At 42.8% G+C, this 12,500-nt stretch overlaps 2 protein-coding genes across 2 annotated transcripts in view; one reads left to right on the top strand and one right to left on the bottom strand.

The window, feature by feature from the left end:
- dlk2 (delta-like 2 homolog (Drosophila)) overlaps nucleotides 1-1,868 on the top strand; it is a 9,260-nt gene extending 7,392 nt beyond the window's left edge. Inside the window, exons 4-5 of the mRNA XM_084714308.1 lie at nucleotides 643-787; nucleotides 881-1,868. Coding sequence (XP_084570434.1) covers nucleotides 643-787; nucleotides 881-1,664 — 929 coding nt within the window. The 3' untranslated portion in view covers nucleotides 1,665-1,868. The remainder of the gene's footprint in view (nucleotides 1-642; nucleotides 788-880) is intronic.
- Nucleotides 1,869-7,252: 5,384 nt separating this feature from the next.
- Nucleotides 7,253-12,500, bottom strand: part of lrrc73 (leucine rich repeat containing 73) — a 10,304-nt gene continuing 5,056 nt past the window's right edge. The window contains exons 5-6 of the mRNA XM_084714309.1: nucleotides 9,802-10,048; nucleotides 7,253-7,581 (exon numbers count right to left, since the gene is read on the bottom strand). Of these exons, the coding sequence (XP_084570435.1) occupies nucleotides 7,511-7,581; nucleotides 9,802-10,048 (318 nt within the window). The 3' untranslated portion in view covers nucleotides 7,253-7,510. The remainder of the gene's footprint in view (nucleotides 7,582-9,801; nucleotides 10,049-12,500) is intronic.

The following is a 12,500-nucleotide window of genomic DNA, read 5'->3' as shown; positions in this document are numbered from 1 at the left end:
TAAACTTTGACTCAGTTTTATGAAACTAGAAAATAAAAATAAGATTTTCAAAACATTTCAACTCTTGTTGTAATAATGTGCTTTTGTTGTTAAGTCAACACAAATGATTTGTTTTATTGGAAAACAACTCATCATACATGAAAATAAAAACATGAAATCATATTTGTTTAATGATCTTAATGAACGATGTGTTGTTACATCAGCTTTATCATTTTTACTTAATAAACTATAAATTATGTTCGTCTCATAAACGATGAGCTTTGATGTTTGTTGAAGTTTACAGAGTTCATCATATTTAATTATCATGTTTTCTATATACACTGTAAAAAAAAACTGTTTAAAGGTATTTTTCTCTTCACTTTGGAAATAAACTTTTCCATACTTTTTAATCTTTTGTTGAAATAATTTACTTTTCTTCAGATAAACTTGAAACCCCTAAAATTCAGTATTTCAAAGCTTGTTCACACTGAGCTGTGATGTCATCGTCTGCTTGAAAATTAAATAATTGCCATTAAAATTATTAACTTATTCACTTTAATTACTTTACTCAACAATTTAGAAATAGTTTTTTGTTTTTAAAACTCAAAGATTCAAGTTTTTCAGTCGGTCGGTGTCAGACTGTGAGACGCGTCTCTGTTTCAGATCTGTCCACGTGCTCCGAGCAGCAGCCCTGTCAGAACGGCGCCACCTGTGTGATGGAGGACAGCGGTGAATACACCTGTCTGTGTCCTCAAGGCTTCCACGGCAGAGACTGTCAGCTGAAGACGGGACCCTGTCATCAGAGGAGGTCAGTACACCACCATCATCATCATCATCATCGTCATCATCATCATCATCATCATCATCATCTGTCCATACTTCACATGTTTATTGTCTGCAGGTCTCCGTGTAAAAATGGCGGTCTGTGTGAGGACGCTGATGGCTTTGCGGCGGAGTTGACGTGTCGTTGTCTAGCGGGTTTCACAGGGCTTCGCTGTGAGACCAATGTGGATGACTGTCTAATGAGACCGTGTGCCAACGGCGCCACCTGCCTGGACGGGGTCAACCGTTTCTCATGCGTCTGCCCGGCCGGATTCACCGGACGCTTCTGCACCGTCAACCTGGACGACTGTGCCAGCCGGCCCTGCCTCAATGGCGGCCGCTGCCTCGACCGTGCTGGAGGTTTCTTCTGCATCTGCCGGCCCGGTTTCACTGGCGCCACCTGTGAGACGGCACTGAGAGCCCGCGAGGACGATCCGGAGCCTGGCTGGACTACACTGGGCTGGGAGGGAGGAGGAGGAAGCGGCGTCAGACCTCAGCTGACCACCAGTGGTAAGAGGCAGAGGAGCAGCAGTAACAGCAGTCGTCATGGCGACAGGATGTTTAAGGTGACGGTGAGTGAGCGCAGTGGAGGTGGCGGCCTATCAGAGGCCCAGCTCATCATCCTGCTGGTGCTGGCAGTGATGACACTGTGCGTGGTCGTGCTGACCGCTGCTCTTGTGCTGCAGGGTCACTGCAGAGACTGTGGCCACACCCCCTGCTGCTCACTGACATCATCATCATCGTCATCAGAGTGGCGAGGACAGAGTGGGCAGCGAGGGCAAGTGGAGCAGCAGGAGTGTCAAATCAGCTTCCTGAATGCAGCAGAACCAGAGAAGAAGAAACTGAACACAGAAGTTCTATAAACACACAGTGAGTTCATGGGTCACCTGACTCAAATTCCAGAATACACCTGGTGTTCATATGAGCTGTGACATCACAAACTGATCATGTGACTCCTGTAGAACCACAGAGATCAATCTGGTTTATTCCACACATTCTGCTGCTACCTACAAGACCCACAATGCACCTGGGCCACTGATAGCTGGCTGATGGATTCAGGTCTGTTATCATAGTGTAATGTAGCCTGGACGCTGACTCGAGTGACATCACTCAAGGATATGACTTCACACACCTGGTTCACCTTTAAAGTGATGGTAGCAAACGTTTTGTGATGTAAACAAAGATGGTCGCCATGTTCCCTCGTCCTCCCACTAAACAAAATTCATCCAAAATCTCTCTGAAACAAACACCACCATCTTTTGGACCTGGAGTCTGTTCAGTAGTGATCAGGGGTGGAGCTGCAGTATTGAGGCCCCGCCCACACAACCAGCCGACCCAATGGTGAGCAATCAAGTCAATGGCGAGCAGAGCTCAGCTGTCAATCATGAAGTGAAACCTTTTTATATGATCAAATCACTAATCAAAACCAAACTGAGGAGGAAAATTAAGACTTAAACAAACAGCATGACGGCGATGATACGACACAAACCAGATCAAACTGGTTAATCAGGGAGTTTCCACCTGTGTCAAGTCTTTATGCTAAGCTACGCTAACCAGCTGTTGGCTGTAGCTTTATATTTACTAGACTTGCACCGATTAATCGGCAATGCTCGGAATCGGGCCGGTTTTCACGGGACTGGCCTTGACCGGTGACCGGCCGGTCAGCGTCACAAATCCGGTTCTGTGCCCGTCATTGTCACACACGTGTTCTGCACGATGGTCACGTGATGCGCGCAGCAGACAAACTGACCGTGACGTCAACACAGCGCTGATAACAGCTACACACTCAGACACGTCTGTTTGAAGCTGGTGTCAGAGACAGATTCCAAGAACAGGATAAAGAGAAGACAGACAGTCTACAACGAGACAGAGCAGCTGACAATGACGCAAAACAGCCGTAAACTCTCTCGCACTTCAGGCTAATGCTAGCAAGCTAGCAGCAGACTGCTGTTCACAGAGGGACAGTTAAAATCTCACTTCCTGTTCTGGCTGAAGAATAAACAACCTGTGTTGATGCGTCTCCTCAAACATTTTCTCATCCAGACTCCTTTAACTTCTGTTTGTTTTTCTCACGGCAAAGTTTTAACTGTTGCACCGCGTTAGTCTCCGGTTTGTTTACATCCGCTTCCACAAAAGATCACGTGAAATCGCGTCCCGCGAAATATCGCGAGATGATATCGCGAGATCACGTTCACACAATTCATAATCGTAATATAAAATTATAATAAGGCCTGGTTGTAATCTGGATGATTTTGGAGAAAGTATTAATTGAATATTTAATAGTCAGTGTCTTATTATGAACATATTTACAAGAAAAGTTGCAAAAATGTTTGTGAATGCTGAATCGGCCAAAATCGGAATCGGTAGGTCAGACCCCTCAAAAATCAGAAATCGGAATCGGCTAAGAAAGTTGAAATCGGTGCAAGTCTAATATTTACAGTACAGATATGAGAGGATTCAAACATCTGACTCTGACAGAAGAAGAGGATTCGGACAAACAAGTAAAACTGATGAAAGTGTTTGTGTTCTAAAGAGACGGCAGCTTCACGTTCCGTTACACATTAAAATGTTGTGATGTAGAAGAGTTTCTGTGTGAGACGTCGAGAACAAAGATCATGTTTGATGTGAAGAAAGTTTGTGTCTTTAGTTTGAACCCAGTGAGACACCAGTGAGACACCAGTAAGACCAGTGAGACAGCAGTGAGACTCACTGGTGTCTCACTGGTGTCTCACTGGTGTCTCACTGGTGTCACATTGGTCTCACTGGTATCTCACTGGTGTCTCACTGGTGTGTCACTGGTGTCTCACTGGTGTCTCACTGGTGTGTCACTGGTGTCACATTGGTCTCACTGGTATCTCACTGGTGTCTCACTGGTGTGTCACTGGTGTCTCACTGGTGTCTCACTGGTGTGTCACTGGTGTCTCACTGGTATCTCACTGGTATCTCACTGGTGTCTCACTGGTGTGTCACTGGTGTCTCACTGGTGTGTCACTGGTGTCTCACTGGTGTCTTACTGGTATCTCACTGGTATCTCACTGGTGTCTCACTGGTGTCTTACTGGTGTCTCACTGGTGTCTCACTGGTGTGTCACTGGTGTGTCACTGGTGTCTTACTGGTATCTCACTGGTGTCTCACTGGTGTCTTACTGGTGTCTCACTGGTGTCTCACTGGTGTGTCACTGGTGTCTCACTGGTGTCTTACTGGTATCTCACTGGTATCTCACTGGTGTCTCACTGGTATCTCACTGGTATCTCACTGGTGTCTCACTGGTGTGTCACTGGTGTCTCACTGGTGTGTCACTGGTGTCTCACTGGTGTCTCACTGGTATCTCACTGGTGTCTCACTGGTGTCTTACTGGTGTCTCACTGGTATCTCACTGGTGTCTCACTGGTGTCTCACTGGTGTCTCACTGGTGTGTCACTGGTGTGTCACTGGTGTCTCACTGGTATCTCACTGGTATCTCACTGGTGTCTCACTGGTGTGTCACTGGTGTCTCACTGGTGTCTCACTGGTCTCACTGGTGTCTCTGGTGTCTCACTGGTATCTCACTGGTGTCTCACTGGTGTGTCACTGGTGTCTCACTGGTGTCTCACTGGTGTCTCACTGGTGTCACATTGGTCTCACTGGTATCTCACTGGTGTCTCACTGGTGTCTCACTGGTGTGTCACTGGTGTCTCACTGGTGTCTCACTGGTATCTCACTGGTGTCTCACTGGTATCTCACTGGTGTCTCACTGGTGTCTCACTGGTCTCACTGGTGTCTCACTGGTCTCACTGGTGTCTCACTGGTATCTCACTGGTGTCTCACTGGTGTCTCACTGGTCTCACTGGTCTCACTGGTATCTCACTGGTATCTCACTGGTGTCTCACTGGTGTCTCACTGGTCTCACTGGTATCTCACTGGTGTCTCACTGGTATCTCACTGGTGTCTCACTGGTGTCTCACTGGTATCTCACTGGTGTCTCACTGGTGTCTCACTGGTGTCTCTGAGGACATGTGGATGCATGTGTGTATATTTGTAGGTAGAATTCACACTTGTTTGTTTTATATTAAATGTGAAAAAGAGAAGTGAAAGAGTTTCGTTGAATCACATGAGAACTTTAAAACTGATAAGTTGCTCCTGAATTTAATGAATTTCTTTCCTCGTATCAATAAAGTTTTATCTTAACCTTCAATGACTTATCATAATTTATTTGTTGATTTTATTTTGTATTAACAATTTGAATGTGCAAAATAAGAAACATCAGAATGTGGTGAGTGAAAAGTACATTATTTGCCAAGAAAAAGTAAAGTAGCATAAAATGTGGATACTCAAGTAAAGTACAAGTACTTCAAAATTGTGCAAGAGTAAATATACTTGGATACTTTCCACCACTGCTGTTATCTTCTCGTTGTAAGTTAAATTTATTATTTAATATTATTGATAAACAACAAACATGATCGATCACCAGATCAGCCTGAACCCACAGTGAACTTCCTGCAGCAGCTTCATCAGGATTCAGCTGCACTTTCTCAGTTTTATTCTGAAAATATAACAGACAGCTGCAGAGAGTTGTCTGTTACTCTTCTACACATCAGCATCACAACAGACACTCAGCAGCTTAAATCTTCACTGCTTCACTGCTTCACAGAAATGAACTGCAGTTAAAACTTTTTCTTCATACAAACTCACTGCAGTGGTTTTTACCTTCAGACAGTTTCATCTGAATAATTTAGAGTTGAGGTGAAAAAAAATCTGTTTAACAAACAAAACACAGAATCAAGTCTGAAAAAGAAATTTGTTGTATTTGCTTTGATCTTTTCATGATGTGGTTCTCAAAACATTTCAGACTCTTCTGTCCTGCTGCTACTGATAATATTTAATATTCCAGTACAATAAATCTGATAAATATTCACAACTACTGCGGTTAAATGACAAGAAAACGAAGAAAACGAGTTGAATCACACAACGTATCTGTAAATGAGAAGAACCTGGTTTTGTCCGGATAATAAGTCAATTATCTCAAAATATCGGAACTCCTCTTCTTCCTAATTATGATTGTATAGTAATAATAATAATAATTATTAATTATTTTGAATGTTATTTATTTATTTAATTTTCCTTATATACCCCATGACTGCATCACATCACTGTTAGACACACATCATCATCATCATCATCATCATCATCATCATTAACTCTGGACGTCATCTTATGTACTCTGCTGTTCTCTGTCTGTATGTTGTGTGTGTCCTCTGTGTTTGTGTGTATTTGGAAGTTTCTGTTGTCTTTTTCACCAATAATAATTAAAAAAACATCATGTGAAACGTCAGTGCTAACTAACGTCAGTGGTAGCTAACTTCAGTGCTAACTAACGTCAGTGCTAGCTAACGTCAGTGGTAGCTAACTTCAGTGCTAACTAACTTCAGTGCTAGCTAACGTCAGTGCTAACTAACGTCAGTGCTAGCTAACGTCAGTGCTAACTAACGTCAGTGCTAGCTAACGTCAGTGGTAGCTAACTTCAGTGCTAGCTAACTTCAGTGCTAGCTAACGTCACTGCTAGCTAACGTCAGTGCTAGCTAACGTCAGTGCTAGCTAACTTCAGTGCTAGCTAACGTCACTGCTAGCTAACATCAGTGCTAGCTAACTTCAGTGCTAGCTAATGTCAGTGCTAGCTAACGTCAGTGCTAGCTAACTTCAGTGCTAGCTAACGTCACTGCTAGCTAACATCAGTGCTAGCTAACGTCAGTGCTAGCTAACGTCAGTGCTAGCTAACTTCAGTGCTAGCTAACGTCAGTGCTAGCTTGCTGATTGACACTGAATGATGAGTCAGACTCGTTGGTTCTTACGAAGCTGTAAACAGTTTTATTATCACTGTGACATCAGAGCAACATTCATGAGAAATGAACTGTACACCACCTGAACGAACATCTGTCTGAATGAACATCTGTCTGAACGAACATCTGTCTGTACAAACATCTGTCTGAACAAACATCTGTCTGAACAAACATCTGTCTGAACAAACATCTGTCTGTACAAACATCTGTCTGAACAAACATCTGTCTGTACAAACATCTGAACGAACATCTGTCTGAACAAACAAACATCTGTCTGAACAAACAAACATCTGTCTGAACAAACAAACATCTGTCTGAACAAACAAACATCTGTCTGAACGAACAAACATCTGTCTGAACGAACATCTGTCTGAATGAACATCTGAACGAACATCTGTCTGAACAAACAAACATCTGTCTGAACAAACAAACATCTGTCTGAACGAACATCTGTCTGTACAAACATCTGAACGAACATCTGTCTGAACAAACAAACATCTGTCTGAACAAACATCTGTCTGAACAAACAAACATCTGTCTGAACAAACATCTGTCTGAACAAACATCTGTCTGAACAAACAAACATCTGCCTGAACAAACATCTGTCTGAACAAACATCTGTCTGAACAAACAAACATCTGTCTGAACGAACATCTGTCTGAACGAACATCTGTCTAAAGTCACTTGGTGTGTTAAGGTTTTGTGCTGCGGTCCACTCACTGTGTTCTAGTCTGTGTACAGGTGCTACATCAAACCATGCGGAGCATGTGATTGGCTGATAGCTATCAGGTAATCTGTGCAGTGCAGAGAAACAAACCAGGAACATTCAAACCAAACAAACCAATCAGAATTGTGTGTGTGGGGGGTGGGGGGGCGGGGCTGGGTGGGAGGGGTCACATCTCAGTCTCAGCCAATAAGCTCTCACCTAGACCTGATGTCAGCAAGACCATCTGGGGGCTGGAGTCTGTGGGGTTAAAGAACGACACGTTTAGAGTTTATTCACACCAGATTTAAAGGAGCAGACCACCAAATCTGCAGGTTTAAAGATCACTTCACATCCTGCTGATCAATTTCCAATTTAATGATCAGTTTTTAGATTGATTTCCTTCCAGTGTTTGGTTATATATATATATATATGTATATATATGTATGTATATATTTAAGTTTAATAGTTTAGAAAGTCAAATGAACTTTAATATGTTTTAATACAAATTAAACAAACTTGTTCATCAGTGAATCGATGATGGTAGGTACCCAGGGCCAGGCTAACTGTTTCCCTCTGTTTCCAGTCTTTATGCTAAGCTAAGCTAAACAGCTACTAGCATGAGGGTAGCAGAAAGAGAAGAATAGGATCTCACTAAATGTTTAACTGTTGATTTAAAGAAAATCGATCTAAAAACTTCTCTGGAAAAGGTAGAAATATGTACATGATTTCTGGTTCATTGACTAAACATGTAAAACCACACATTTCTGTGTTTCCTCTGTTCTCTTTCAATTAAACTTTGTGGAGTCAAAGGAGTGCCATAAAAAGCAGACATATAAAGATAAATAATCTTTATATTAAAGAATAAATGAATGTGTAAATAATAAATGATAAAATAATAATTATATACATATTTATTTGTTTTCACATTTATATCAGTGTATATTTAATTAGATGTTCTTAAAACTATACATTCATTTATTTTGCATATTCTGTATATTTTTAAATGTATTTTTATGTCATTTACTTTTTCATCACTTAATTATATTATTTTTCCTTACTCTTTTTTACTCTATTTGTAAGATTCATGTATATTCAAGAAATAAAAAAAAAGCAATACATGGAGAAATAAATGAAGGAATAAATGCAGAATAATCTTGATTCTTTATATGGCACTAATTTGACCTTGTAAAGACTCAACAATAAGTAAAGACTCAGTCACAACAACATTTAAAAAGTTCAATTCCACAACAAATTCAATTAATTATAAATTCAGTGTCACTGTGAGTAGAAACTGATGATTTACATAATGATGCTAATTAACAATGGAGATCAAGCTAAGTTAACAACCTTGCTAGCTGATCTTTAGCATGTTTGTTAGCTTTATTTCCCCCCCCTTTTTTTTTTTTAAAGCGAACCCTCTACAGCCCTAAAAACTAAATGGCAGCAAGAATGAAGAGAAGATGTTTTGGTTGACTAGAAGTAGCCTGACTGGCTAGTAGCATGTTAGCAGTTAGCTCTCTGACTACTGAAGTGAGCTCAATAAAAGCCCCGGGTGCCACTATTTGTTGTGACCAGGGCTACTTGGTGAACTAACGTAGCTGAAGTGCTAACTGCAAATATGCTAGCTAGCTGGGTGTGTTTGTTTAGTTTGTACATCAGTGACTGTACATCTTTGGTCAGGGGGGCTAACAGTTAGCATACTGGTTAGCTTGATCAATAATGGAGGAATATCTGTTCACTGAAAGTGGTATTAGCATGCTAACTGTGGGTAGACCAGTTTCTACTCTAATAAACTACAAAACAAAATGGAGGGAGCTGTCATACAGATTTATTTTGAGCCAATCAAATGATTCTAAACTGTTCTCACCTCATGTTACTGCGTTTTAAATGCTGGTGTGACTAGACCAGAACCAGAACCAGGATCAGACCAGAACCTCAAAGCACACAGGTGCATGCTAGGACTCACAGAGAAACCACAGAAGAAGAGGGGCAGATCTTCAGCAGGTAAATTCATTAATATTATATATGAACTGAGAGTAGATAAAAAAAAAAGTTTAACCAGATTCACACTTAGACCTCTATTATACAGAACACAGAACCTCCTACTGTCACTGAGAACCACAGAACCAGGATCATACTGGGTCAACTGGGACAGAATGAAGTATTAATTTAGATAGAACCCTAAGACACCAGTGGAAGCAGTATGATGTTCTGTTCCACTACAACCAGTATGATAAGCTGGACCAGTAGAACCAGTAAGGCATCCTGTACCAGTAGAACCAACATTATACCCAGGACTCATGAAACCAGTAGAGTAAACTGGGCGGGTAGAACCAGCACTGGCTCTTGTACAGTAGAACCAGTATGACAAACAGTACCAGTAGAACCAGTAGGATCAACCTTGTACTGGTTCTGGACCAGTATGGAGGGTAAGGTGGGACAGAGAAGTGAGGACGGGGGGGAGTGTTCAGCCCTTACTGCTGTGGGGGAGCCAGGCGGGGGGCTGGTACTTGTCTCTGATTGGCTGGTACTTGTCTCTGATTGGCAGCAGGGCGCTGCTGGAGGCGGGGCCTGGCTGGAGGGGCAGGGCCTCTCTGTCGTCATCGTCCTCTCCTTCAGAAAGCAGGTCACAGATCTGCTGCTGCAGTTCAGGACTGATGTCGTTCTCCGCCAGAACGAGAACCCGCAGACTGGTTGGGTAGTTCTCCACCATGTCCAAGAACACCTGGAACCAGAGACGGCATGCAGAACGTTATTTAAAACAGAACACAGACACCCCATCATTTAAAACAGCATAAACTTTATTTATACCTGGAAACAGACATAAAACTTTATTTGAAACCAAACCAAGATATTTTTCTAAACATAACCGAGTGGTTTTGGTTCTTAAATGGAACCAAACTGCTGCATTTCACAGTTAATCACATGTTTGACATCACATGACTGAACTAGTCTTCTGTCCTCTCAGGTCACAAGCGGCGAATTCACTGTTACGCTCGCTGCGTTTGTTCACGACGTCCAGTGGACAAAATAAACTCACAGTGTTTTCACACTTATTTTCCATTTTAAACGGAGAAATACAATCGTTCTCTCTTTTACTGAACTAATACAAATTTAAGTTTTTCATTTACGCTTCGTCTTTGTTAGTCTGTCAACAATCACTAACAATCACCAGCAATCACCAACAATCACCAACAACCACCAACAATCACCAACAACCACCAACAACCACCAACAACCACCAACAATCACCAACAACCACCAACAATCACCAACAATCACCAACAACCACCAACAATCACCAACAATCACCAACAATCACCAACAACCACCAACAACCACCAACAACCACCAACAATCAGCAACAACCACCAACAACCACCAACAACCACCAACAACCACCAACAATCAGCAACAACCACCAACAGTCACCAACAGTCACCAACAATCACCAACAACCACCAACAGTCACCAACAACCACCAACAATCACCAACAACCACCAACAACCACCAACAACCAGCAACAACCACCAACAGTCACCAACAGTCACCAACAGTCACCAACAATCACCAACAATCACCAACAGTCACCAACAGTCACCAACAACCACCAACAACCACCAACAATCACCAACAATCACCAACAACCACCAACAATCACCAACAACCACCAACAACCACCAACAGTCACCAACAGTCACCAACAGTCACCAACAACCACCAACAACCACCAACAACCACCAACAATCACCAACAACCACCAACAACCACCAACAACCACCAACAGTCACCAACAGTCACCAACAATCACCAACAACCACCAACAGTCACCAGCTCTGGTTTGGTCAAAATAAATCCTGACTTTACCGCGTGGAAAGACTTTAAAGAGTCGGACTTCCTGTCACTCGTCACTCAGCTCAGGTCACTCGTGGTCGGCTGAGTGGGCGTGTCCTGCACCTGTCACTTTTACTAAAACCCTTAAACCAAAATATAACCAACCCAAACCAACAAAGCCAATGAGTACTAGCCAATCAGAAGCAGAGTAGGAAAGGTCACGGTCCTGTTGTCCTTTCTGTTCGTGTTCTGTGGTTTCAGTTTGAGGATGTGTTGGTTCTGACAGCAGTGTTAATCTAAAACGGGTTCCTGTGGTTCTCCACAGGTCAAACAATAAATCCTGAACAGCTTCCAGATCAGTTTTCCACCTGTCTGACAGCAGGAGTGATCACCTGTAGAATAAAGTCTGTCATGTGTTCATTTGAAGACACTTTAGGACGTAATAAGAGTTTTTTCTGTCCAATGATGTCAAAACAAACATTTAAAGTACAAACAATAATTCAGTTGTTGGTAGAAACGACACGACGACGCTGTGGCCCCCCCCCCCCCCCCCCCCCACTGGGTGCTTTTCATTCAGTAAACTGGTCTCCACGTCTCCTCCACTCGCTTCCTTTCCTTGTATCTTAGCTCCAGCCAGTGAGGAAATGAAAGAGGGATGTGAGGAAAGGATGTGAGGACGGAGGAGACAAAACTGATGATGTCAGCTGTCAGAGGTTCTGCGGCTGGATGCAACAGTGATTCTTTAAATACAGTAAACAGGACCGACTGTTTAAAATGAAATCATCGTTTTTTCAGAGAAAGATCCAATCTGCTGTTTCAAACCTGAGAGGACAGAAAACAACAGACTGGAACCTTGACAGACAGAGACAGACAGAGACAGAGACAGAGACAGACACAGACAGAGACAGACAGAGAGAGAGAGAGAGAGACAGACAGAGACAGACAGAGACAGAGACAGAGACAGAGACAGACAGACAGAGACAGACAGACAGACACAGACAGAGACAGACAGACAGAGACAGACAGACAGAGACAGAGACAGACAGAGACAGACAGACACAGACAGACAGAGACAGACAGACACAGACAGACAGACAGAGACAGACAGAGACAGAGACAGACAGAGACAGACAGACAGAGACAGACAGAGACAGAGACAGACAGACAGAGACAGACAGAGACAGACAGACAGAGACAGACAGAGACAGAGACAGACAGACAGAGACAGACACAGACACAGACAGACAGAGACAGACAGAGACAGACACAGACAGAGACAGAGAGAGACAGACAGAGACAGAGACAGACAGAGACAGACAGACAGAGACAGACACAGACAGAC

Source organism: Lutjanus erythropterus, unplaced genomic scaffold (genome assembly GCF_056507025.1).
Source record: "Lutjanus erythropterus isolate fLutEry1 unplaced genomic scaffold, fLutEry1.hap2 Scaffold_183, whole genome shotgun sequence".
Taxonomy (NCBI): Eukaryota; Metazoa; Chordata; class Actinopteri; order Lutjaniformes; family Lutjanidae; genus Lutjanus; species Lutjanus erythropterus.
The sequence above is the reverse complement of the archived record's forward strand: the minus strand, read 5'-3'. Positions and strand labels throughout refer to the sequence as shown.